Below are 27838 nucleotides of genomic sequence, written 5' to 3' on the forward strand. Positions count from 1 at the left end.
AATTCTGACAGGCTCTCAATATAAAGAAGAAAGCTGTTTTATATTTTCTACTTGTTGTTTTCATCTGTTTGCTTCTGAAGAGAGACTAGTTACTTATGTGAAGATAGAACATTTATTTATGTGAAAGCTGGTATGAAAGAGCATGTACCTATGTTGGCACAAGGAAATTTATGTTTATGACTGTGTGTTTGAAAAATAAAAGGTCATTATCAGACTCGAAAGAATGATAGAAAAAGAAAAATTTGAAAACAACTCTAGGAATAATTTATATTCAAGACATTTCTTTTTCTGCCTCATAGCTACATCATCCCTCTCAAGGCTTCCGTTTTGGAACTGTCCGGGAGAGCAGTGCTGAAGACTATGTGAGGCAAAGCTTCCCAGAGATGCATGAGTATATGAGAAGGTACAATGTACCAGCCACCCTGGATGGAGTGGCGTATCTAAAGTGAGTGTCAACCTCCTCAGTCCAAAAAGTTCTCAATGAAAAAGAAGCCTTGTTACTGATGTAATGTTCATTGGGTTTTTTTTTTTTTATGTTATCTAAATATACCCATTTTGTGTTCCATGATACCTCACACCATGTGAGATACAGGAGACAGTATGGAATAAATGTGCATTTAATTATGTGACCTAGTTTTCTAGTTACCTCCACAGTCCCAAGCTGGCAGTAGCTTTGATCAAAATGCCAGTAGGGTCAGTAGTGTAGCAGATGGTAGAGGAAGTAAACGTTGGCTTCACATCACTTGGGAAAATAATGGTGCTGAAACGATCAAACACTCAGGGAATGTGGCCAGAGGATAAAGTGTCCCAAAGCAACCCTTTCCTCACAGTGAATCTCTAAACCTGTGAACTGTCTCCTCTTGCCACAAGGAAGCGGGATTTATCTTAGAGATTTCCTGTAGAAAAGAAATAAGATAAAAGGCAATGATTCCCATGCCTGCATCCTTCTCATCAGAATTTATGAGAAGCAATCAAGAGCAATCACATTGCCATGGCAGATTATCAGAGCTATAATTCAGGGAAGCTGAATGCAAAGGAGGATGGTGCATCTCTGGGTCTGCTCAACTGGTCTGCCTGGGAGAAGGGGATGAATGGCTCCTGATAAGCGCCACAGCATGTGAGCAAGCAGTCCTCCCCCTCCTGCCTGATGGTCTCAGGACAATAACGTACACTCAAACTCCAATCCCTACAATCGCGCAGTACCAGAAAACTGGTTTCTCTATCATCAAACACAATTATCTCCCCAATGACAGCAGGACTTGGCACCTCAAATTCTTTTTTAAGAAAGAAGGGAAGTAAATAATTTTATGGGACATAAGGGCTCTGTATTTCTCAAAAACTCTAGTAATCAGCCCTGAAAACAATTTTATGGACTAAACTAGAGTCTAGAAAGAAAACTTTGTGTTCTCAGATTTTCACAGGTATATATGGTGTGAAACACTATGAAATGGCACTTTCAATTTTGTAAGAACTTTAAAACATTAGAGTCCCTCTCTGACACAGAGTTTAGTGCTCCTTTGCCCCCCAACACCTCCTCTTTATCCTCTCCATCAGGGAAATCCATGGCTGGGAAAAAGAATAAGATGTCAGGAAGATAGTGATGGCTCCCCACTAAATAGTAATGGGTGACAAATTGGGCCCTTCTGGCAGTGTGAAAGCTGAGAAAAGCCCCTGCTGCCATGGAGCAGTTTCACTCCACTCTGGGTATTCATTTATTCCGGAGGATTCACCTCCAAGGCCCGAGAGCTGAGTTAGCCGCACTCTAGCTGGAGAGAAGAAATTGTTAGGAAAACAGGCACAGGTGAAGGAGTTGAGGCCCGAAAGAATCAACTTGTCCATGGAAATACAGCTAGCAAGTGGCAGTCAGGACCAAAACCATGTCTTTGGACTGCAGCACTGCTGCAGGCTAGCCTGAGAACTGTAACTGGAAAGCAGGTCCTTGATGTTCAAGGTACAGTCCACATTCCAGCAACATTCATGTAGCAGGTAGCACCTGGGAGCGTGTGAGAAATGAAGACTCTCAGGTCCCATCACAGAATCTGCATTTTAACAAGCTCCCCAGGTGAATTACAGATTGAGGTAACTTTGGAACAAAGGTTATCATTAATGCTCTCTGCCTTCTTCCCTCTAAGCTTCTCTCTCCACTTTTGGCCCAGATACAGCCTATGCTCCTATTCACTTCTCCAAAAAACCAAGGTCCCCAAGCTACTCCCTGACATATCAGTGCCATACCTACAGGGTATGGTATGACTCCATACCCCGGAGTCATCTATAAAGAGAAGTTCCTGTGTTAACGCTGTCCCTCCCCTCTCCCGTCAGATTCCCTGAGCTTCATCCTAACTCACTTAGGACCCTGCTTTTTGAAGTAACAGTATTCCAATAAATGAATCCCTATTATAGTAATAATTACTTTATTTTTATATGTTTATATATAACTAGTTTTGTGGTATATGTGTTATGAAATGAATGTTCAAAAAGACAGCATGATTTTATAATGGGAGAAACAACTGTAGGCCCTGCCAACTGTAAGGATGATTCAGCCAGTCTAGAAGCTCATTACACCTGGATCAAACCTTGCCACTTCCTCACCAGTGACTCAGGGCCCCATGGGAGTCTGTTAGCTAATTGCTTCTTGCCTTCCTATGCAACAGAGACCTGCCATAGATAACTTCACTTTGCAATTCAAAATCATGAGGAGTTATTTAGGGATACCCCTCAGATGGACCACAGGAAGTACTGGTTAGAAAAGCTGAGCCCTAACTTTTTGTACTCCTATTGCTGCCACAAATATTTACAGAGCATTAGTAAATGGTAACTCGGTCCTGTGTAGCTCCCAAGGTACATTTTGGTACTGTGAGAATAAAGCTTTCATTAGAGAAATACCTTTCAGCTTGATTTTTATTTTACTGCCAGGATTCCATTAAGGTTTCTGATCCTCAGCTTCCAGGATACGGTTCATATACTAAGCCCTTTCTGAAGCTTCCCACAGCTCTGGAGCTGAAAGATGTTTTTCATTTTGGTTGAGGTTAAACATAGTAAAAAAGATTTATAAGCATGGCCCTGCCCATCAGAACAAGACCCCTTAAGTCAGTCTCTCCCATCAGGAAGCTTCTATAAGCCTCTTATCCTACTCCATCAGAGGGCAGACGGACTGAAAATCACAATCACAGAAAACTAACCAATCTGATCACATGGACCACGGCCTTGTCTAACTCAATGAAACTATGAGTCATGCCATCTAGGGCCATCCAAGACAGATGTTCATGGGGAAGAATTCTGACAAAATGTGGTCCACTGGAGAAGGGAATGGCAAACCACTTCGGTATTCTTGCCTTGAGAACCCCATGAACAGTATGAAAAGGCAAAAGATAGGACTCTGAAAGATGAACTCCGCAGGTCAATACGTGCCCAATATGCTACTGGAGATCAGTGGAGAAATAACTCCAGAAAGAATGAAGAAATGCAGCCAAAGCAAAAACAACACCCAGTTGTGGATGTGACTGGTGATGGAAGTAAAGTCCAATGCTGAAAAGAGGAATATTAAATAGGAAACAGGAATGTTAGGTCCATAAATCAAGGCAAATTGGAAGTGATCAAACAGGAGATGGCAAGAGTGACCATCGACATTTTAGGAATGAGTGAACTAAAATGGACTAGAATGGGTGAATTGAACTGAGATGACCATTATATCTACTACTGTTGGCAAGAATCCCTTAGAAGAAATGGAGTAGCCACCATAGTCAACAAAAGAGTCTGAAATGCAGTACTGGGATGCAATCTCAAAATGACAGAATGATCTCTGTTCATTTCCAAGGCAAACATTCAATATCGCAGTAATCCAAATCTAATCCCTGACCAGTAATGCTGAAGAAGCTAAAGTTGAACAGTTCTATGAAGACCTACAAGACCTTCTAGAACTAACACCAAAAAAAAAAAAAATGTTCTTTTTGTTATGGGGACTGGAATGCAAAAGTAGAAAGTCAAAAGATACCTGGAGTAACAGGAAAATTTGGCCTTGGAATACAGAATAAAGCACGGCAAAGGCTAATAGAGTTTTGTCATAAGAACACACTGGTCATAGCAAACACCCTCTTCCAGCAACACAAGGGAAGACTCTACACATGGTTATCACCAGATGGTCAATACTGAAATCAGATGGATTACATTCTTTGTAGCCAAAGATGGAGAAGCTCTATAGGGTTAGCAAAAATAAGACTGGGAGCTAACTGTGGATCAGATCATGAACTCGTTATTGCCAAATTCAGACTTAAATTGAAAAAAGTAGGGAAAACCACTAGACCATTCAGGTATGATCTAAATCAAATCCCTTAAGATTATATAGTGGAAGTGAGAAATAGATTCAAGGGATTAGATCTGACAGACAGAGTGCCTGAAGAACTATGGATGAAGGTTCGTGACATTGTACAGGAAGCAGTGATCAAGACCATCCCCAAGAAAAAGAAATGCAAAAAGGCAAAATGGTTATCTGAGGAGACCTTACAAATAGCTGTGAGAAAAAGAGAAGTGAAAAGCAAAGGAGAAAAGGAAAGATATACCCATTTGAATGCAGAGTTCCAAAGAAATAGCAAGGAGAGAAAAGAAAGCCTTCCTCGGTGATCAACGCAAAGAAACAGAGGAAAACAGTAGAATGGGAGAGACTAGAGATCTCTTCAAGAAAATTAGAGATACCAAGGGAACATTTCATGCAAAGATGGGCACAATAAAGGACAGAAATGGTATGGACCTAACAGAAGCAGAAGATATTAAGAAGAGGTGGCAAGAATGCACAGAAGAACTATACAAAAAAGATCTTCATGACCCAGATAATCATGATGGTGTGATCACTCACCTAAAGCCAGACATCCTGGAATGTGAAGTCAAGTAGGCCTTAAGAAGCATCACTATGAACAAAGCTAGTGGAGGTGATGGAATTCCAGTCGAGTTATTTCAAATGCTAAAAGATGATGCTGTGAAAGTGCTGCACTCAATATACCAGCAAATTTGGAAAACTCAGCAATGGCCACAGGACTGGAAAAGGTCAGTTTTCATTCCAATCTCAAAGAAAGGCAATGCCAAAGAATGCTCAAACTGCTGCACAGTTGCCCTCATCTCACACGCGAGTAAAGTAATGCTCAAAATTCTCCAAGCCAGGCTTCAACAGTACATAAACCATGAACTTCCAGATGTTCAAGCTGGATTTAGAAAAGGCAGAGGAACCAGATATCAAATTGCCAACATCCACTGAATTATTGGAAAAGCAAGAGAGTTCCAGGAAAATATCTATTTCTGCTTTATTGCCTAGGCCAAAGCCTTTGACTGTGTGGATCACAACAAGCTGTGGAAAATTCTTCAAGAAATGGGAGTACCAGACCATCTGACCTGCCTCTTGAGAAATCTGTATGCAGGTCAGGAAGCAACAGTTAGAACTGGACGTGGAACAACAGACTTCTTCCAAATAGGAGTACGTCAAGGCTGTATATTCTCACCTTGCTTATTTAACTTATATGCAGAGTACATCATGAGAAATGCTGGACTGCATGAAGCATAAGCTGGAATCAAGATTGCCGGGAGAAATATCAATAACCTCAGATATGCAGATGACACCACCCTTATGGCAAAAAGTGAAGAACTAAAAAGCCTCTTGATGAAAGTGAAAAAGGAGAGTGAAAATTTGGCTTAAAACTCAACATTCAGAAAACTAAGATCATGGCATCTGGTCCCATCACTTCATGGCCAGTAGATGGGGAAACAATGGAAACAGTGACAGACTATTTTGGGGGGCTCCAAAGTTGCTGCAGATGGTCACTGCAGCCATGAAATTAAAAGACGCTTACTCCTTGGAAGAAAAGTTATGACCAATCTAGATAGCATATTAAAAAGCAGAGACTTGACTTTACCAACAAAGATCCATCTAGTCAAAGCTATGGTTTTTCCAGTAGTCATGTGTGAATGTGAGAGTTGGACTATAAAGAAAGCTGAGTGCCAAAGAATCGATGCTTTTGAACTGTGGTGTTGGACAAGACTCTTGAGAGTCCCTTGGACAGAAGGAGATCCAACCAGTCCATCCTAAAGGAAATCAGTCCTGAATATTCATTGGAAGGACTGATGCTGAAGCTGAAACCCCAAATCTTTGGCCACCTGATACAAAGAACCAACTCATTGGAAAAGACCCTGATGCTGGGAAAAATTGAAGGCAGGAGGAGAAGGGGCCAACAGAGGATGAGATGGTTGGATGGCATCACCGACTCAGTGGACATGAGTTTGAGTAAACTTATGGACAGGGAAGCCTGGCTTGCTGCAGTCCATGGGGTCGCAAAGAGTCAGACACGACTGAACTGAAACATAGGCTTCATTGTAACTCAAATCCAATGCCCCTGGAAAGATTTTATTTTTTTTTAGATTTTTTTCTTTAGATTATTCATTTTGAAGTGGCTATTTCGCTTTCTGAAAGAGTATAAAGAGGAAGTGATGGTCATTGGCACCAAGAAGGGAAGCTGACCTACTCAATATATGTCAGTGTGTGTCAGACAAACCCATGATGAATCTTAGAGGTGTTTAGTGGTGTCCTTCTCTTTTAGATTTTTGATGGCCCAATATTCTCCTCTGAGTTTAGAATCTACCCCTCTGTACTGAATTCCAATAGCCTCATTTTTGGTTCTAAGAGAGGAAGGACTGGACCCAGATGGAACAGAGAAGAGTTGTTCTCTTTACCAAGCTCATTGGACAACCCTGAGGGTCAAAAAGGCTTTATTAAATGTTTTATTACCTTTCCAAAAATGTTTGAGATAGCTGAAAACAAAGAGCCATTTGCATATACCTTAAATAGTTACCTGTGAAACTCATTCTCCCTTGCCTCCTTTGTAAGTGGAGCTCAACTGGTGCTGACCACCTTCCTGGGGACCATTTCTGCACCTATGTTAAAAAATGGGGGAGAATACAAAAAGGATGCACAAAGTGTCTGTTGCTATCTTGAGCCCAGCCCACAGCCAGTTCGCTGCTACAGTCCAGAATACTTGCCTTTAAATGATTTTTGCCTGAACTGTCTCCTGGGATGGGAGTGAAACATGAATCTCTGGAATTATATTAATAAATCAGACCACAAAGACCTGATTTACATATGCTTCCTCTTCCATTTATTAAACACCAGCTATGGACTTTAAAGAGCTTGAACTCTTTTTTCCCCAAGAGTGCTGGATCTCTTACTTGCACTTCTTTATTATGTACTCCCAAGTGTGAGATAATGCCTGACCTCTGGAGAATATGACAGTGATCATGACAGAAAGAATGAAGAATTTTCACATATTGATTAATGAGATCACCTAGCTCCAACACTGACTGGCTTGTGAACTGGATCAACTTATTTCAACTCTCTGAACCTCAATTCCTTCATTTGTTAAAATAGGATACTACCACCCCCTTCAAGTGAAAATGAAAGTGATAGTCGTTCAGTCATGTCCGACTCTTTGCAACCCCATGAACACGGGATTTCCCAGGCAAGAATACTGGAGTGGGTTGTCATTTCCTTCTCCAGGGGACCTTCCCAACTCAGGGATTGAACCTGGGTCTCATGCATTACAGGCAGATTCTTTACCATCTGAGCTACCAGGGAAGCCCACCTCCCTCTTCAGGGTCATTATAAAGGGTTTGGAGAACAATAAATATAATGCCTACACTAAGAAGTCACTTGGAGGACTTCATTTGGTGGTTCAGTGGTTAAGACTCTGCACTTCTGCACTTCTGGTTGGGGAACTGAGATCCTACATGTAGCACGACAAAAAAAAAAAAAAAAGATCATTCAGTTAATGTACGAGAAATGAACCTTGACTGTTTACCTTTGCACTCAATTCAGGGTTGCTCTGGTTTTGTTGTTCAATTTAGAACCCCTGGAAAGATGTCATGCTCTCTGTTAAGAGCGTCTGTTTCCCCTGGTCTGTTCTCTGCAGGTCAGTGAGATGTCACCAAGGCAGAGCCAGCAGCTGCCCAGCTTGGACTGCCCTTACTGTCCAGATTTCTGCTCCCTAATCAAAAGCTAGCTGTCAGACCTGGTGTTTCCTGTCTATTAATGAATCATTTTCCACTTTTCTTCTTTTGGTTTTAAACATAGGAATGATCCAGAGAAACTAGATGCCTTCATCATGGACAAAGCCCTTCTGGATTACGAAGTGTCAGTAGATGCTGACTGCAGACTTCTAACTGTGGGGAAGCCGTTTGCCATAGAAGGTATTAGTCAATCATTCTTGATGCACTTTTACTCTAGATCTGTTCAGTTTGCCAACCTAGCAAGTCACAAATGCCAGTGTCTGAGGCAAAGAGCTATTTATCTTCCTTTGTTTTCATTTTCAGCTCTTAAGCACTCAGCTATTAAGTTGCTAAAGTTAGGTATTTATTTTCTACCCACTCCACCAACATATTTTTATCCAATTGTTAGAAAAACAACAACCAAAATATCATTGTTATCCAAATGGTGGTGCTTCAGAGAGCTGGGAGTGTTGACACAGTGTAGTAAACAGGGAGTCTGGTTTTAATTTAATCTGTATTTTCTAATGGCCAAATCCTATAATGAATCTGATACTAAAACTAGAATGATTGTGTTACAACTAGAAGGACTCCAGTGTTGATTTAATCCAAGCTGCTCAGTTTTATCCACAAGAAAGTTCAGAGACAATATATTACTTTCTCATAATCACATAATTAGATGGTAATGCTGAAATTAGAATATAAATCTCATAGTCCTTAAATAAATGTTTCTACTAGTTGAAAAATAAGTAGAAAAAAAATCAACCTCTGTAATTGAGTAACCTCTAAGTGTCCTAAACAAAACTGTTTGGGACCTCAGGTTTGTCGTCCTCCCCACTGGCAGCAAATTTTTGCTTTCAACTTGGTCAGCCAATCAATCAAACTTCAGGACCAAAGAAAGATTGCGTTGTCAGTAGCTCCTTTCATTCTGGACAACAGCTAATATATGGAGCCAATAGTTTGAACCAGCAAATTTCGCATCTCCAATTCCCAGCTTCCCTCCTATGACAGTACACACTGGCTCCCAGAACAGCCATACTCACTTGTCAGAAAGCATTTTGACTAGAAATAATCCCATGGGGATGCTCAAGTCTTATTTCCAGAAAACTATACTTTCCTGTATGTTAACTAGTATATCAAGGCTTTCAGATTCCAGTTCCCCAACCACAGTTGGTCTCTGTCTTTCCTAAACACATCAGCAGTTTTTTTTTTCCTATCTTCATTTTTGTGATGAATGAGAATGTTAACAGCTGATGCTGTTTCTTTGAGCCTTCTCCTAAGAGAAATCAATCCCCTCTCCAGGCAAAGTGATCTCCGCCTTAGCCTGGAATAGAATGCAGGAAGAGAGACATTTAGTGGTAGGGGTCTTCTGTTGAGACAACAGTGACAAAGACACAATTGTGTTGCAGGGCGCAAAAAGAGAAACCAAAGAAAAACTAGAAAACCAAAAGAATGTTGATTATATAACCACATTTCGATGTAAGAGTGGAAAATTTCCCATTTGTGTGGCATCTGGGTAAATGGAAAGGATGTTATTTCCTTTTTCTCTCCTAGATACACAGGGTAATTGAAGTCCCTTTTGCCATTAGCAGCTGTTAACAATGAATCATTTGTAGTGGGTAAAAGAATGAGGGACTCTTGTTTTCCACCTTTGTTTTCAGGGGGCAACTCTATCTTGTCAAAAGGCAGTGGTGAAATGGCTTGTTTGCCTCTGCTAGACCCCAGTGCCAGATGCCACACAATTAATTCCCCACTGGTTTCCTGTTCACATTTCCATCTGTGCTCATGAGACTTGGTGTCTCACAGTCTCCATCATCTCCAGACACCACATTGTTTTCCAAGGGAATAAATACAAAATGGCGCAGGGAAACACTCTCTCTGCAAGACAGCAGAAAGACTATAGACTTGAATACAGAGAATATTCTCATCATTGTTGGTCTATTCTTAAAAAGCCACTGCTGGTTTATTCTGGGTGATGTGCAAATCAGAAATTTTAATTCAATACAGCCTCTGTGAACAAGTTTACAACCTAAAGGCAGAACTTGGTAAAACACAAAGTAAGCATACTTATAAGTTACAAAAAACAATGTGATAGAGATACTAATAAAACTCTTGACTATAGCTTTAAAGAAAAAATTAATAGATTTTAATGGAATATTTCTCTCTTCATGAAATTTTTAAAAAATATTATATGCTTTTCATTAACAACATTTAGGTTTTTTTAATTTATGAAAATGTGTACTTTATTATTAATTAATTAGACTTTATAGGCATAAAATATCACAAAAGCAGTTTATGAACAATTTTTACCTATTTAGCTTACAGGAATGTTCCGTATGTCTGTATTCTCTCACAGGATCTAGTACAATGCAAGGCATTTAACAGTTATGTAATAAATGATTTATTACCCTATTATATAACTCATTAGGTTGTATTTGACTAAATACCTAATCACTTCCTTATGTAGGTAATCAAAAGTACCCTGAAAAGTCTGCATATACTTTCCAAAGTGTTTAAAAGATTTTGGGAACTTAGGAGGGAAAATGGAATCCATTGATTCCCTCATGCTGAAGGTACATTCACTCTCTGTTCAGTTCAGTCACTCAGTCGTGTCTGACTCTGCGACCCCATGGACTGCAGCACGCCAGGCCTCCCTGTCCATCACCAACCCCCGGAGTTTACTCAAACTCATGTCCATTGAGTCGGTGATGCCATCACTCTCTGTAGTAATGACATTATATCAACTCAGTGTGACTACTAAACACCCTTCCCAACTTCACCATTCTGCTTTTATTTAACACCTAAAGGTCAATGGGGGACAAATGAGAGACAACAGTCCACACTGACTTTGAAACCATTCCGTGAGTCTTCAGTGCAGCAAACCAAAATTATTAAAAATTCAAGAACATGTAGAAAGTCTCTGGTCTTATTAAAAACTATATACCAGGGACACAAAGATATATTGTCTGCTCTGAAAAAAGAAAGTGTTGAGATAATTGAATACATGTCCCAAATTTATGCATTGGAGTAAAATGACAGTAAAGGTCAAATGAGAAGAAAAAGTAATGGAACTGCACAGTAATGATTTGTGAACTTTCTGCCAAAGACCTTTGCCTGCTTTTGAGTTTGTTCTTTTACTTGCTTTCCACTAATTATTTAGTACAGTGCTTGAAGCACTAGCTCTGGAGTCTTGAGTGCTTAGGTTACAATAGAGTTGCTGTTCCCAAATAACTGTGTTAGTTGGGCAGGTCACAATCTGTTCTTCAGCTTCCTCATCTGCATAATGGGTTTGTGAATAGTACATCTAGGACAGAGTTGCTGTGATGATTAAGTAAAATAATACATGTAAAGCATGTTCAAGCACATAGTAAAAGTGACAGTGAGAGTGTTAATGGCTCAGTAGTTTCCAACTCCTTGTGACCCCTTGGACTGTAGCCCACCGGGCTTCTCGTCCATGGAATTTTCAAGGCAAGAATACTAGAGTGGGTTGCAATTTCCTTCTCCAAAGGATTTTCCTGACCCAGGGATCAAACCCAGTTCTCCTATATTGCAGGTATATTCTTTTCCACCTGAGTCACCAGGCTATTATTCAATATATTCTATATAATATTATTCAATATATTAAAGGATTGAGACCAATTTACTATAAAATTATCCCGAGATAGATCACCTTCGTATATCTCAGCTTCTTCCACACACTCTGTCTCCACTTTAATGTGCTGAAGATAAAGGAAACCCATTTTTAAAGTCTCCTTTAAGGTTAGAACTATTCCGAAATATGCTCAACCATTGCTCTGGAATAGCTGACTGACTGTAAAACTGAATTGATCTTTCTTCTGGAGGTGTTTTTAACACATAAGATCTTATTTTCAAAATATCTATTTTCCAACCACATTTCAGGAAGATTTTTGTAGTCTATGAATTTTTAACTATACACTTGCTAGCCAAAATACATTTCTACCACTCTTAGCTTAGTAAAGCTGATTTATCCATGGGGAAAATATTAGAATTCTATTCTGAAAATTGTTCTCTTGGGCTATTAAGCTGTATCCAATTTCCAGGGTGCCTGAAGTCTTCATCTCTAGGGTTCAAGGATTCCATTTCACTTCATCCATCAACCACAAAATAGTCAGCCTCATCTTTATTGCAAAGCCAAATTTCTAATGATAATGAAAGCAACTCAGGCTGCTAAGTTGAGTCAGCAATTTAAAGATAAGAAGTCTTTGACCAATGAACACAATCAAATTTGAAAAGCAGCTGACAAAGAAGACAGAAATGAAATCTTCAAGGCTTTACTATTTTATTTTATGTTTCTGAATTGATTTTTATGTCTTTTAACACATACCTCTTCTAATTACCACATAACTATTTTGCCTGTCTTTCCCTATGTTCCATATGCATAGTTGTTTTAATTAGCTAATAATAATTTTATTAATGCCAATAATTATTAAAATATTAACACTTAATATATGTGTTAAAATTGAAAATTTTAAAGAATGGTCATCTATTTTTAGTAGTCAATTACATATTAACCTTAACATGATGAAGTAGAGTGATTTCATATTAATTATTTCCTACATAGCAATTTTCTAAATGTCTCTGCAATTTCAACACAACTTTTTCCCTTAGAGTAATTTTTATACTTCTGTTGTAATGCCAAAATTCTATTCTTAAAATATGTAAATGTATATCATAACTATTAATCTTAGATTTTTAAACTTTCATAAAGATTCTTCTTAAAGATTTCTTAAAGTTAAAAATTTTTTAAACTTTCTTTGCATCCATGGGGTTGCAAAGAGTTGGACACAGCTGAGCGACCAACACTGCAAACTCTATGGCACTTGGCTGAGTGTCTGAGACAGAACAGCTTTCAACCTTTATTTGTGAAAGTGATGCATAGCTGTCCAATAAATAGTTGTCAAGTGAAAAACAAAAACAATCCTGCAATGATTACATTAACTTGGACTAGAATTACTGACTTTAGGAGGATTTTTAGGAGAAGCAATACAGTCAGGAAGGATCCTTGCTAGTTAATTTCCTCATTTATGTTCAATCATACCAGTTGGGGCTGGACATATGCTGTATTTACACAATTTACTGAAAAGTTTATGACAGAATCTGCCCATGAATAATATATATATTTGTATCTGCTGAATTCAAGCCACCAATTCACACTGAAGAAATCAAAGAGGAAATTAAAAAAAATGAAAACAAAGCAAAAGCAGAATGGTTCAAAACCTATGGGATACAGAAAAAGGAGTTCTAAGACAAAAGTTTATAGCAATACACTCTTACCTCAAGAAAAATCTCAAGTAAACAATCTAACCTTATGTCTAAAACAACTAGAGGAAGAAGAATAAACAAACCACCAGTTTAGATGATTGTAGGTTTTTACTGTATTGCCTGGCTTGGGGATATTATGTCAATATGATTGTAGTGACAGGGGCTGTTTGAAGGGGAGGAATATGTCAAATATTCCTTTGCCTTGGTCTCATGCTATAATGGATACATTGGAAGAAGCACTGGTTTTTAGACTCAAGCAGACCCAATTTCAAATGCTAGCTTTGCCAACTGTGATCTGTGTGACATTAGGCCATTTATTTGCTCAGTCTTTAAGTCTCTACTCCTTGGAAGAGAAGCTATGACCAACCTAGATAGCATATTAAAAAGCAGAGACATTACTTTGCCAACAAAGGTCCATCTAGTCAAAGCTATGGTTTTCCAGTAGTCATGTATGGATGAGTGAGTTGGACTATAAAGAAAGCTGAGCACCAAAGAATTGATGCTTTGAACTGTGGTGTTGCAGAAGACTCTTAAGAGTCCCTTGGACTCTTAAGGGGATCCAACCAGTCAATCTTAAAGGAAAATCAGCCCTGAATATTCATTGGAAGGACTGATGCTGAAGCTGAAACTCCAATACTTTGGCCACCTGATGTGAAGAACTGACTCATTGGAAAAGACCCTGATGCTGGGAAAGATTGAAGGCAGGAGGAGAAGGGGATGACAGAGGATAACGTGGTTGGATGGCATCACCGACTCAATGGACATGAGTTTGAGCAATCTCAAGAAGTTGGTGATGGACAAGGAAGTCTGGATTGCTGCAAGCCATGGGGTTGCAGAGTCAGATGTGACTGAGCGACTGCCTAAACTAAGTAATACATATCCTGCATGGGTGGTATCTGGCACACCATAGGGCTCAGTATGTTCAGGTTCTCATTATTAGAACCCCAGAGAGATTTAACTGACCTGTATGCCACAATCTAATATGCAATCTTAGACTAGTGCATGATCTATAAACTGGAGTAAGGCATATAAAAAGTCCATTACTGAACAGTACTTGGCAAATAGTAAGCCCTCTATAGTATTAGAAATTGTTGTTGTTGTTGTTGAAAGTTATTGCCTCAGGAGGAAAAAATACAAATTATTCAGCAAACCTGGCCTAATTCTGACCACACTCACCAGATAGTTCCAAGTCCTTACTTGTCTGTATAAGTCTCTGTCCTCCTCCCACAAGCTGGTACAACCTTAGATGTCTCAGTTGTAATGAAATAATCATTATGCAGTACATTGTTTAGTATCTGCCTCCCTAAGAGGATACATGCCATGACAGCAGGGACTATATTTACCTTACTTACTGCTAAATCCCAACCACTTAACACAGTGCCTATTCACTCAGTAAATATGCATTGAATGGATGAATGAGTGAATGAATAAATGTGTGAATTAGTCAGTGAATATTATTATACACATGACTAGTATTGTGCCTGACATGTAAATAGGTACTGAATGAATGTCTGTGCAGCTGAATTGTCAATAGCATTCATTATAATAAACATTTCTAAAGAAACTTTGTTACTTCCTTATAGTTACCCATTACTTTTTTAAAAAATGTTATTTAATGATAACATCAGCTGAAGAACAGACTGCCCGGGTAAAGTCTTTTACTGTCAGCCTTGCCTTTCAAACCAAAACTACTAGGCACAAAATAGGCACTCAAAATAGCTCTTTGAATGGAAAATTCTAATCATGCTCTTGACATTGTCATCATTTCCTTGACTCTCCTTTGTTAAGGAACAAACAAAATTACCAAGGGGAAAAAACATACAGCTCTTTAAAATGCAAAATTTTTTCTGTATTATTTATTTCTTCTCTTTTATTAGTTATACACAAATCTCAAGCCTCATATACTTTTTAAAAAGAACTTGTGTAATCAGAGGAGGAGACAGACTAGTGAACACATGGCCTTGACTTTCCTGCAGTGAATTACATGACCAGAGCCCAGAAAGAGAAGCTCAGTTCACCTACTCCTGGACTCTCCTGTGCTAAGATCACAAAACCTGAGCCATGACCAGAAAAGCTGCACCAAAGGTTTCCCGAATGAAGTGACACAACGTGCCCAGAGGCTTGAGTCACTGCCCTGTCCTGGGCTGGAGGTGGACTCCTAGCCCCAGGAAGACCAGCCCTGTTTGACGGCTGCCTTCCTAGGTGGTCCCTGAAAAGCTTACCGGGAGCAACAGAGATCAAGCCCTGAGCCTTTGGAGTGGGAGCACTGATTCCAAGACCCTAGACTACCAGAGAACTAAGCCTAGGGAGTATCAAATAGTGAGAGCTCACACAAAGGAAACCATTTGAATACAAAATCCAACATCACCCAACCAGCAGTAACACCCTGTGCAGGACTCCTCATCTAAACAACAAAGAAAACAAAAATACAAAGCCAATCATCATCAGACAGGATTATCACCTCACTCAGCTTGCCCATCAGAGGAAAAACAAACAAACAAAAACCCAGCACAAATCTCACCCTAGATGAAGCTTACATAAAACACTGGACCAACCTTATGAGGGCAGAAACCAAAAGGAAGAAAGAATTCAATCTTCTTCATGGAAAGAATTCAACTTTTCTTGAATCTGGGAAAAGGAGACCTCAGACACAATAAGTTAAAAAAAAAAAATAATGAAAAGGCAGAGAAATACTACACAAATGAAGAAACAAACTAGAAACACAGAAGTTCAAATAAATGCAGAGGAAATAGGCAAACCACCTGAAAAAGAGTTCAGAAAAATGACAGTAAAGATTATCAAAAACCTTGAAAAAAAATGGAGAAAATATAAGAATCAATTAACAAAGACTTAGAAGAATTAAAGAATAAACATACGGAGACAAACAACACAATTACTGAAATTAAAAATACTCTAGAAGGAATCAATAGCAAAATATCTGAAGCAGAACGAATCAGTGAGCTGGAAGATAAAATGGTGGAAATAACTTCTGAAGAGCAGAATAAAGTAAAAGAATGAAAAGAACTGAGGACAGTCCCAGAGACCTCTGGGACAATATCAAAAGCATCAACATTTGAATTATAGAGGTCCCAGAAAAAGAAGAGAAAAGGAAAGGGTATGAGAAAATTTTTGAAGAGATTATAGTTGAAAATTTCCCCAATATGGAAAAGGAAATAGTCAATCAACTCCAAGAGGCACAAAGAGTCCCATACAGGATAAACCCAAGGAGAAACAGGCCAAGACACATACTAATCAAACTCACAAAGACTAAACACAAAGAAAGAATACTAAAGGCAGCAAGGGAGAAGCAGCAAGTAACATACAAGGGGAACCCCATATGCTTAACAGCTGATCTTTCAGCAGAAACTCTGCAGGCCAGAAGGGATTGGCAGGATATATTTAAAATACTGAAAGGGAAAAGTCTACAACCAAGATTACTGTAACCAGCAAGGATCTCACTCAAAACTGATGGAGAAAGAAAAAGCTTTTCAGAAAAGCAAAAGTTAAGAGAATTCAGTACTATCAAACCAACTTTACAGAAAATGTTAAAGGGACTTATAATATAGTCAAGAAATATAAGAGAAGAAAAAAAGATCTACAAAATCAACCCCAAACAATTAGGAAAATGGCAATAGGAACATATATATCAATAATTACTTTAAATGTAAATGGATTAAATGCTCCAATGAAAAGACACAGACTGGCTGAATGGATACAAAAACAAGACCCATATATATGCTGTCTACAAGAAACCCACTTCAGACCTCAAGACACACGGGAACTGAAAGTGAGAGGATGGAAAAATATATTCCATGCAAATGGGAAGCAAAAGAAAGCTGGAGTAGCAATCCTCATATCAGACAAAATAGACCTTAAAATTAGGAAAATTACAAGAAATAAGGAAGGACACTACATAATGATCAAGGGATCAATCCAAGAGGAAGACATAACAACTGGAAATATCTATGCACCCAACATAGGAGCACTTCAACACATAAGACAAACACTAACAGACATAAAAGGAGAAATTGACAGTAACACAATAATAGTTGGAGACTTAAACACCTCACTCACACCAATGGACAGATCATCAAAACAGAAAATTAATAAGGAAATCAAGTCTTAAATGATACATTAGATGAGTTGGATCTCATTGATATCTTCAGGACATTCCATCCAAAAGCAGAGGAATATACCTTCTTCTCAAGTGCACATGGAACATTCTCCAGGATAGATCACATCTTGGATCACAAATGAAACCTCAATAAATTTAAGAAAATTGAAATCGTATCAAGCATCATCTTCTCCAACCACAATTCTATGAGACTAGATATCAATTACAAGAAAAAAAACTATAAGAAACACAAACACATGGAGATTAAGCAATCCATTTCTAAATAACCAATAGGTTACTGAAGAAATCAAAAGGGAAATAAAAAAATTTCTAGAAACAAATGACAATGAAAGCACCACAACTCAAAACCTATGGGAAGCAGCAAAACCAGTTCTAAGAGGGAAGTTTATAGCAATACAATTCTACCTCAAGATACAAGAAAAACATTGAATAGACAACCTAACTTTACACCTAAAACAATTGGAAAAATAACAACAACAACAAAAAAAAAATTAGTAGAAGGAAAGAAATCATAAAGATCCAAGCAGAAATAAATGAAAAAGAAAGAAACAATAGTAAAGATTAATAAAACTAGAAGCTGGTTCTTTGAGAAGATTAACAAAACTGACAAACCTTTAGCCAGACTCATTAAGAAGAAAAGAGAGAAAAATCAAATCAACAAAATGAGAAATGAAAAAGGAGAGGTTCCAACAGACAATGCACAAATACAAAGGATTGTAAGAGACTATTATGAACAACTATATGGAAAGAAAATAGATAACCTGAAAGAAATGGACAGATTCTTAGAAAAGTTCAATCTTCCAAGACTGAACCAGGAAGAAATAGAAATTATGAACAACCCAATTACAAGCACTGAAATGGAAGATTTCAGTGATCAAAAATACCCCAAAAACCAAAAGCCCAGGACCAGATGGCTTCACAGGAGAAGTCTATCAAATGTTTAGAGAAGAGCTAATGCCTATCCTTCTAAAACTCTTTCAAAAACTTGCTATCAGGAAGCACTGGGCAATACAGTATTTGAGTTGGAAAATGGAGAGGTAGAGGCATACACTGGTCTTTCACCAACAGTTCCCTCTTTCAACTGTGAATTAAGAGATGAGTTTGAAGAGGTAGATTCAGCACCTTTAGTGAAAAGTTCTACTGATAATACTGAGTTTGTCAATGAGAACAATCAGGAGTTTCAGAGGTCCTCTTCTGAAGATGAAGTGGTTAGAAAGAAACAACAAAATAATACTAGCCAGGAGAGACAAAGAGAAAATTCAACTGAAGATTCAGCCTGTGCTCCCAGGCATATTTTCAGTGAACAAAACACCAATGTTAGGGGCAAAAACCAGGGAAGTTCTCTTGAGCAGGTGGTGAGGCCCAAAGTTAGGAAAGTGATAAGTTCAAGCCAGGTGGACCAAGAAACAGGTTTTAATAGGCATGAGGCCAAACAAAGAAGTGTTCAGAGGTGGAGAGAGGCTTTGGAAGTTGAAGAAAATGTCTCAGATGACCTCTTAATAAAATGTGATGAGTATGATGGAGAACATGATTGTATGTTCTTGGATCTGCCTTTCACAAGAGTTACACAGAGGGAAACAGAAGATAACCAACTAACAACAGAAAGTGGAGCCACAGTAAGGCCAGAGGTTGTGGATAACACATTTTGGAATGGCTGTGGAGACTATTACCAACTGTATGATAAAGATGAAGATAGTTCAGAATGCAGTGATGGAGAATGGTCTGCTTCTTTGCCGCATCAATTTTCTGGTACAGAGAAAGATCAGTCCTCGAGCGACGAGAGTTGGGAGACTCTGCCCGGAAAAGAGGAGAACGAGCCTGAGCTCCGCAGTGACAGCAGCGGCCCGGAAGAGGAGAACCCGGAGCTGTCTCTTCAGGAAGGGGAACAAACATCCTTGGAAGAGGGAGAAATTCCTTGGTTACAGTACAATGAAGTCAATGAAAGCAGCAGTGATGAAGGGAATGAGCCCGCTAACGAATTTGCACAGCCAGAAGCTTTCATGTTGGATGGTAACAATAACCTTGAGGATGACTCCAGTGTGAGTGAAGACTTGGATGTGGACTGGAGCTTGTTTGATGGCTTTGCAGATGGACTCGGAGTTGCTGAAGCTATTTCTTACATGGATCCTCAGTTCCTCACTTACATGGCGCTGGAAGAGTGCCTAGCCCAGGCTATGGAGACTGCCCTGGCACACTTAGAGTCTCTTGCAGTGGATGTTGAAGTGGCCAATCCACCAGCCAGTAAGGAGAGCATTGATGGTCTTCCAGAGACGCTTGTTCTTGAAGATCACACTGCTATTGGTCAGGAGCAGTGCTGTCCAATCTGTTGCAGTGAGTATATTAAGGATGATATAGCAACAGAGTTACCCTGTCACCATTTCTTTCACAAACCTTGTGTCTCAATTTGGCTACAAAAGTCCGGGACCTGCCCTGTGTGCCGCCAGCACTTCCCGCCTGCTGTGATGGAAACGCCGGCAGCCGCTTCCTCTGAGCCTGATCGTGACGCCCCCCCTGCAAATGACAGTGCTGCAGAAGCCCCCTAAACCTTTCCACTTGAATGAGATCGGTCTATCTCATCTGCAGATTCCTTCTAAATCTGATGTGCAAATAATTATATATAAATATATTAAAAATGCTATATATAGTCTATGCCATAGTTTAGAAAGAGAATATTAACCTTTCTAAACTTAAGTTAGATTTGCAGAAAGTACTAAATGTTTTCAAGCTGAATGTTGAAGTAGTGCATCCATTTTCTTTAGTTTAACATGTTACTAATTGTAAAGTCAAGCTTATCAGTTCTCTCCAGAAGAATCATCTATGTGGCACACATTATTGGTTTTGTCTGGAGTACTGCCACTAAGTGATTATAATTAAGCTTTCCTATTTGCATCAAATGTGAAGATTGTGATCACAACAGTAGTAAAATTTGGTTTCGTTGGAAATAAAAAGGAATTCTAAAGCAAAAAAAAAAAAAAACTTGCAGAGGAAAAAAAAAAAAACTTGCAGAGGAAGGAACACTTCAAAATTCATTCTATGAGGCCACAGTCACCCTGATACCAAAACCAGACAAAAACAGCTGGAAATATCTATGCACCCAACATAAAAAAGGGAACTACAGGCCAATAGATGCCAAAATACTCAAAAAAATTTTAGCAAACAGAATTCAGCAACACATCAAAAAGCTCATACACCATGATCAAGTTTGGTTTATTCCAGGAATGCAAGGATTCTTCAATATACACAAATCAATCAATGTGATTCACCATATTAACAAATTGAAAGATAAAAACCATTTGATCATCTCAAGAGATGCAGAAAAAGTCTTTGACAAAATTCAATACCCATTTATTATTAAAACTCTTCAAAAACTGGGCCTAGAAGGAACCTAACTCAACATAGTAAAGGCCATATATGATAACCTACAGCAAACTTTATTCTCAATGGTGACAAACTGAAAGCATTCCCCCTAAGATCAGGAACAAGACAAGGCTATCCCCTTTCGCCACTATCATTCAACATCGTTCTGGAAGTCAGCTTCAGCAATCAGAGAAGAAAAAGAAATAAAAGGAATCCAGATCAGAAAAGAAGGAGAGCTCTCACTGTTTGCAGATGACATGCAAATGTACATGCAGATGTACATCAGTTCAGTTCAGTTGCCAGTCGTGTCCGACTCTTTGTGACCCCATGAACCACAGCATGCCAAGCCTCCCTGTCCATCACGAACTGCTGGAGTCTACCCAAACCCATGTCCATTGAGTCAGTGATTCCATCCAATCATCTCATCCTCTGTCGTCCCCTTCTCCTCCTGCCCTCAGTCTTTCCCAGCATCAGGGCCTTTTCAAATGAGTCAGCTCTTCGCATCAGGTGGCCAAAGTATTGGAGTTTCAGCTTCAACATCAGTCCTTCCAATGAACACCCAGGACTGATCTCCTTTAGGATGGACTGGTTGGATCTCCTTGCAGTCCAAGGACTCTCAAGAGTCTTCTCCAACACCACAGTTCAAAAGCATCAATTCTTCAGTGCTCAGCTTTCTTTATGGTCCAACTCTCACATCCATACATGACTACTGGAAAAACCATAGCTTTGACTAGATGGACCTTTGTTGGCAAAGTAATGTCTCTGCTTTTTAATATGCTGTCTAGGTTGGTCATAACTTTCCTTCCAAGGAGTAGGCATCTTTCAATTTCATGGCTGCGATCACCATCTGCAGTGATTTTGAAGCCCCCAAAAATAAAGTCAGCCACTGTTTCCACTGTTTCCCCATCTATTTGCCATGAAGTGATGGGACCGGATGCCATGATCTTAGTTTTCTGAATGTTAAGTTTTAAGCCAACTTTTTCACTCTCCTCTTTCACTTTCACCAAGAGGATTTTTAGTTCTTCTTCACTTTCTGCCATAAGGGTGGTGTCATCTGCATATCTGAGGTTATTGATATTTCTCCCAGCAATCTTGATTCCAGCTTGTGCTTCCTTCAGCCCAGTGTTTCTCATGATGTACTCTGCATATAAGTTAAATAAGCAGGGTGACAATATACAGCCTTGACATACTCCTTTTCCTATTTGGAACCAGTTTGTTGTTCCATGTCCAGTTCTAGCTGTTGCTTCCTGACCTGCATACAGGTTTCTCAAGAGACAGGTCAGGTGGTCTGGTATTCATAGAAAACCCCAAAGATACTGTCAGAAAATTACTAGAGCTAATCAGTGAATTTGGCAAAGTTGCAGGATACAAAATCAATACACAGAAATCACTTGCATTTCTATATACTAACAATGAAAAATCAGAAAGAGAAATTAAGGAATCAATCCCATTCACCGTTGAAACAAAAAGAATTAAATATCTAGGATTTATTCCTAAGGAGACAAAAGAACTGTACACAGAAAATTATAAGACACTGATGAAAGAAATCAAAGACAACATAAACAGATGAAGAGATGTTCCATGTTCCTGGGTAGGAAGACTCAATATTGTGAAAATCACTGTAGTACCAAAAGCAATCTACAGATTCAACGTGATCCCTATCAGATTACCAAGGCATTTTTCACAGAACTAAAACAAAAAATTTCACAATTCATATGGAAACACAAAAGACCCCAAATAGCCAAAACAGCCTTGAGAAAGAAGAATGGAGCTGGAGGAATCAACCTTCCTGACTTCAGATTATACTACAAAGCTACAGTCATTAAGACAGTATGGTACTGGCACAAAAACAGAAATATAGACCAATGGAACAAGATCAAAAGCCTGGAAATAAACCTATGCACCTATGGGTACCTTAATTTTGACAAAGGAGGCAAGAATATACAATGGGGCAAAGACAGCCTCTTCCATAAATGGTGGTGGGAAAACTGGACAGATACATGTAAAACAATGAAATTAGAACACTTCCTAACACAATACTCAAAGATAAACTCAAAATGGATTAAAGACCTAAATGTAAGACCAAAACCTATCAAACTCTTAGAGGAAAACATAGGCAGAACACTCGATGACACAAATCAAAGCAAGATCCTCTATGATTCTCCTCCTAGGATAATGGAAATAAAAACAAAAGTAAACAAGTGGGATCTGATTAAACTTAAAACTTTTTTCACAGCAAAGGAAACTATAAGCAAGGTGAAAAGACAACCCTCAGAATGGGGGGAAATAATAGCAAGTGAAACAACTGACAAAGGATTAATTTCCAAAATATACAAGCAGCTCATACAACTCAATACCAGAAAAACAAACCACCCAATCAAAAAGTGGGAAAAAGACCTAAACAGACATTGCTCCAAACAAGACTTACAGTTGGCTAACAAACACATGAAAAGATGTTCAACATCGCTCATTATTAGAGAAATGCAAATCAAAACTACAATGAGATATCACCTCACACCAGTTGGAATGGCCCTCATCAAAAAGTCTACAAACAATAAATGCTGGAGAAGGTGTGGAGAAAAGGGAACACTCTTTCACTGTTGGTGGGAATGTAAACTGATACAGCCACTATGGAAGATGGTATGAAAATTCCTCAAAAAACGAAGACGGTGAGGAGATTCCTCAAAACCACCACATGACCCAGCAATCCCACTCCTAAGCATATACCCTGAGGACATCAAAATTGAAAGAGACACAAGTATCTCATTGTTCATTGCAGCACTATTTACAATAGCTAGAACATGGAAGCAATCTAAATGTCCACGGACAGATGAATGGATAAAGAAGTAGTGGTACATATACACAGTGGAATATTACTTGGCCATAAAAAAGAATGCATTTGAGTCAGTTCTGATGAGATGGATGAACCTAGAACCTATTATAGAGAGTTAAGTAAGTCAGAAAGAGAAAGATAAACATTGTATTCAAATGCATATATACAGAATCTAGAAAAATGGTACTGAAGAATTTATTTACAGGGCAATGATGGAGAAACAGACATAGAGAATAGACTTATGGACATGGGGAGAGGGGAGGAGAGGGTGAGATGTATGGAAAGAGTAACATGGAAGTTTACATTACCATATCTAAAATAGATAGCCAACAGGAATTTTTCGTATGGCTCAGGAAACTCAAACAGGGGCTCTGTATCAGCATAGAGGGGTGGGATGGGAGGGAGTTTCAAAAGGAAGAGGATGTATGTATACCTATGGCTGGTTCATGTTGAGTTTTGACAGAAAACAAAATTCTGTAAAGCAATTATGCTTCAATGAAAAATAAATCAATTTTTTAAAAAGGGCTTGTGTATCTATAATTTCAAAAAAGAACAAAAGCTAATGTCTTTGGAAATAAATTGTAAGATGGAAATATGATAGCAAGCATTTGTTTCCATGAAGTGTCTTTGGATGTTTTTAACATTTAAAAAATTTTCTTTTATATTATAGTTGATTTACAATGTTGTATTAATTTCAAGTATATAGCAAAGCAATTTAGTTATATGGATAATTATATCTATTATTTTTCAGATTCTTTTCCCATGTAGGTTATTACAGAGTATTGAGTAGAGTTCCCCATGCTAAACAGTAGGTCCTTGCTGACTATCTATTTATATAAAATTATGTGCATATGTTTTTTGTTTCTTGGTTTCTTTGCCTTCATTTTTAAATTATTTTATTAATTTTTATTGGAGCATCACTGCTTTACAATGTGTTAGTTTCTGCTCTACATCTCTATATTCTTTTTTTTTTTGTTTTTATTTATTTAACTTATTTAGCTGCACAGGGTCTTAGTTGCGGCACATGAAATCTTTTAGCTGTGGCATGTGGGATCTAGTTCCCCGACCAGGGAACGAACCTGGGCCCCCTGCATTGAGAGCTCATAGTCTTAGCCACTGGACCAGCAGGGAAGTCCCAACATCTCTATATTCTTGACAGCCTTTTGTCTTTGCATGTGAAAAAAAGAGCTAGCTATATTTTCAGTTTTCCTTCCTCAATCATCTTGACAGCAATACATCGTTTTTTGACTATACAATCCAATAGTTAAAGACAAAATGTAGGTAATTAGCTCTTCCACATGGCTTGTCAAAGAGATTAACAGTGAAGTAACAGTTTGGAAACCAAGTAAAGCCCCAGACCAAGTGAAGATACAGAGTCAAAGCTAATTAATTAAAACTCTGACAACAAATCACATCTTCTTCAAGCTCCTCCTTCATCCTTTCCCCTGCCTCTCTTGCCTTGAATAACTGTTGTCCCAGATATTTGGTTTATCATTTTCTTGATTTTTTTCTAAATATACTTCTATCACATATATATGAATTCCTAAAAATATACTGGTTTGTTTTTAATGTTTTTGCATTTACACAAGGGATTCATGCTGCAGTCTTCTGAGACTGATCTTTTTACTTAGTGTTGCTAAGAGTCATCCATATTATTCCATATCATTCATATGTTTCACACTATAAAACATTCCATTGTGTAAATATTTCACATTTATTTACCTATTTTCTTTCTTTTTTTTTTTTTTTTTTATTTACCCATTTTCTTGTTAACATTTCGGTTGTTTCCAATTTTTGCTGTTATAAAAAATGCCTCTAAGAACATTCTTAAACATATCTCCTGGTCTAGTTGTGGAGGAGTTCTTTAGGAATGTACTTAAAGTTGTTTGTCTCAGAGCATATAAATGTTCAGCTATATAAAGTAATAGCAAACAGTTTTCCAAAGTGGGTACATCAATTTGCATTCCCACAAGCAATGAATAAGTGATCCTACTCATCTACATTTGCTTCAACACTTGGTTTTACTAGACTCCTTTTTTTTTTTGACAAGTTTTTGTTGATGTTTTAGTATTTACACTATACTGTACATTCACAAGGCCTCATTCTATTATTAAAAATAAAAGTAAAAGAGGGTTATGCATGACCAATGATGAGAGTATTTCATAGACCAGGGATTGTAATTTAAGAAATTTTGTGTTTTCAAGGTCCAGATGAGGGTTTCTGGGAGAAGTAGATAGGGAATCCTAGCCCTAGTAAAGACCTGAAAGATGGCTTCTGAAAAATACCTTGAAGGGAAGGACAGAAAGCCTTGGAATACAATGTGTTCCTACTACACAGTACACAAATCATTTCTCTCCTTTCTGGACTCATCTCTTACTCAGAGAAGTAGCAGATCCATAGTAATCATACCTAGGACATTTCTGAGTCCTTTGAGGGAAAGATGGTGAAAACTTACTATGTCCTTGTTACCAGGTCTGACAGCAGTATCAGGTGTGGTGGCAACATCTCAGGAAACTCTTAAATGAAACACTCATCTGAGACTGTATTTTCTTCTAGGGTACGGCATTGGTCTCCCTCCCAACTCTCCTTTTACCTCCAATATATCTGAACTAATCAGTCAATACAAGTCACACGGGTTTATGGATGTGCTACATGACAAGTGGTATAAGGTGGTTCCCTGTGGCAAGAGAAGTTTTGCTGTCACTGAGGTAAGGGGAAAACTGCTGATAATGTTGATGCTTTGTATAGCTTTACCTTGAAGAATATTAGGAAATGCTGTCATATGTGTCAGTGGCCAGTAATCCAAGCTATTACATCTCCTAGGATTCACCATGATATTTGCAGCTGTTGTTTAGTTGCTAAGTCGTGTACAACTCTTTGCGACTCCATGGACCATAGCCTACCAGGCTCCTGTGTCCATGGGATTTCCCAGGCAAGAATACTAGGTGGGTTGTCATTTTCTTCTCCAGGGACCATGATATTTAGATTACTCCTAATTCCACTTGAAGGATGACTATCCAATAGGAATTTTCAGTAAAACAAGTTTGTCTTGGATTTAACTGTGATGCTACTTTGATGAGTAAATGTCTGAATTTCTGTCTTTTCCCTACATGTGATATCCACAAATGCAGGAGAAATGCTATTCTGAATTACAATAATAGTATCTGAGACTGACATTAACAGTGGTTGGCTTAACTGTTAATTGCTGGTCATGATGTGGATTACAAAATATCCTCAAGATCTAATTTCCCAGGGGTCCAGTGATGGATCCTGCTTAGAGAAACAGTCATAACCAGGTAATTCTTAGATAATCTTAGATATTTTTTAACTGAAAACAATCAACTCACTTCTTTTATGTATAGGAAGCTAATATCCAGAGATCCTAAGTGATTTGCCCAAGGCACACAAATAACCAGAAAATACATCTTTCTATCATAACACTCTGCCTTTATGATATAATTAGAAAGAAAACTGCAAAGTGAGTCAGAGATTGGATAATTAAGATAGGAGACTAAAAGGTATAATAAGAGCCAGACTCCAGTATTTAAAAGAGAAGGCAAATAGAACAGTACAAGGTCAGCCTGACATTTAAAAAAATTCTACAGCTGATAATAATGACTCCCAAGAGCCTCTCTTCACCAACTGTCAAATTTGTATTTCAACAACGACTCTTCTTCTGAGCTCTAGAACCATGTATCTACCTTCCTGTTTGATACCTCCACTTGAATACCTTACACGCATCTCACATTTAATTTGTCAAAACAGAACCCTGACCTTCTGTCCTAAGTCCACTTCTCTTCCTGTGCTTCACATCTTGGGTAATGGGCATCTCTGTCCATCGAGTTTCTCATTCCAAAAACTGGCAGGGATCCTTAATGCCTCCCACATCTTACGTTCTGCATCCATCAACAAGCCGTATCTTTTACTTCTATAAAATATGTCTCAAATATGCCCATTTATTGCCATCTCCACTGTTATCACTCAAGTCCAAGCCATCATTCCTCACCTGGACCACTGCAAAAGTCTCCTCACTAGTCTCTCTGTTTTCATGCCTGCTTTCTCCAATTTGTTTTCCACAAGGCAGATCCCGTTCCTCCTTAAGCCTGCAGTGGCTTCCATGTTAATTAAGGAACAATCTGAAATGCTGAACATGCCCTGCAATGCCCTGAGGGACTTGACACTGCCTATTTCCTCAGCCTCATTCCTGCCACTTT

The 27838-nt window shown here is 38.5% G+C and overlaps 2 protein-coding genes across 2 annotated transcripts in view; both read left to right on the top strand.

Annotated features, from left to right (window-relative positions):
* The window catches only part of GRIN3A (glutamate ionotropic receptor NMDA type subunit 3A), a 189331-nt gene that overhangs the window by 118041 nt on the left and 43452 nt on the right, over positions 1-27838 (top strand). Inside the window, exons 4-6 of the mRNA XM_061164001.1 lie at positions 300-445; positions 8105-8220; positions 26181-26332. Of these exons, the coding sequence (XP_061019984.1) occupies positions 300-445; positions 8105-8220; positions 26181-26332 (414 nt within the window). The remainder of the gene's footprint in view (positions 1-299; positions 446-8104; positions 8221-26180; positions 26333-27838) is intronic.
* Positions 10560-19997, top strand: LOC133071001 (E3 ubiquitin-protein ligase Praja-2-like). The gene is made up of 2 exons (XM_061163221.1): positions 10560-10589; positions 18430-19997. Exons 1-2 carry the CDS (start codon positions 10560-10562, stop codon positions 19975-19977), a joined length of 1578 nt encoding a protein of 525 aa, XP_061019204.1. The 3' UTR covers positions 19978-19997.

The sequence above is a fragment of the Dama dama genome, chromosome 16 (assembly GCF_033118175.1).
Source record: "Dama dama isolate Ldn47 chromosome 16, ASM3311817v1, whole genome shotgun sequence".
In the NCBI taxonomy this organism is placed as follows: domain Eukaryota; kingdom Metazoa; phylum Chordata; class Mammalia; order Artiodactyla; family Cervidae; genus Dama; species Dama dama.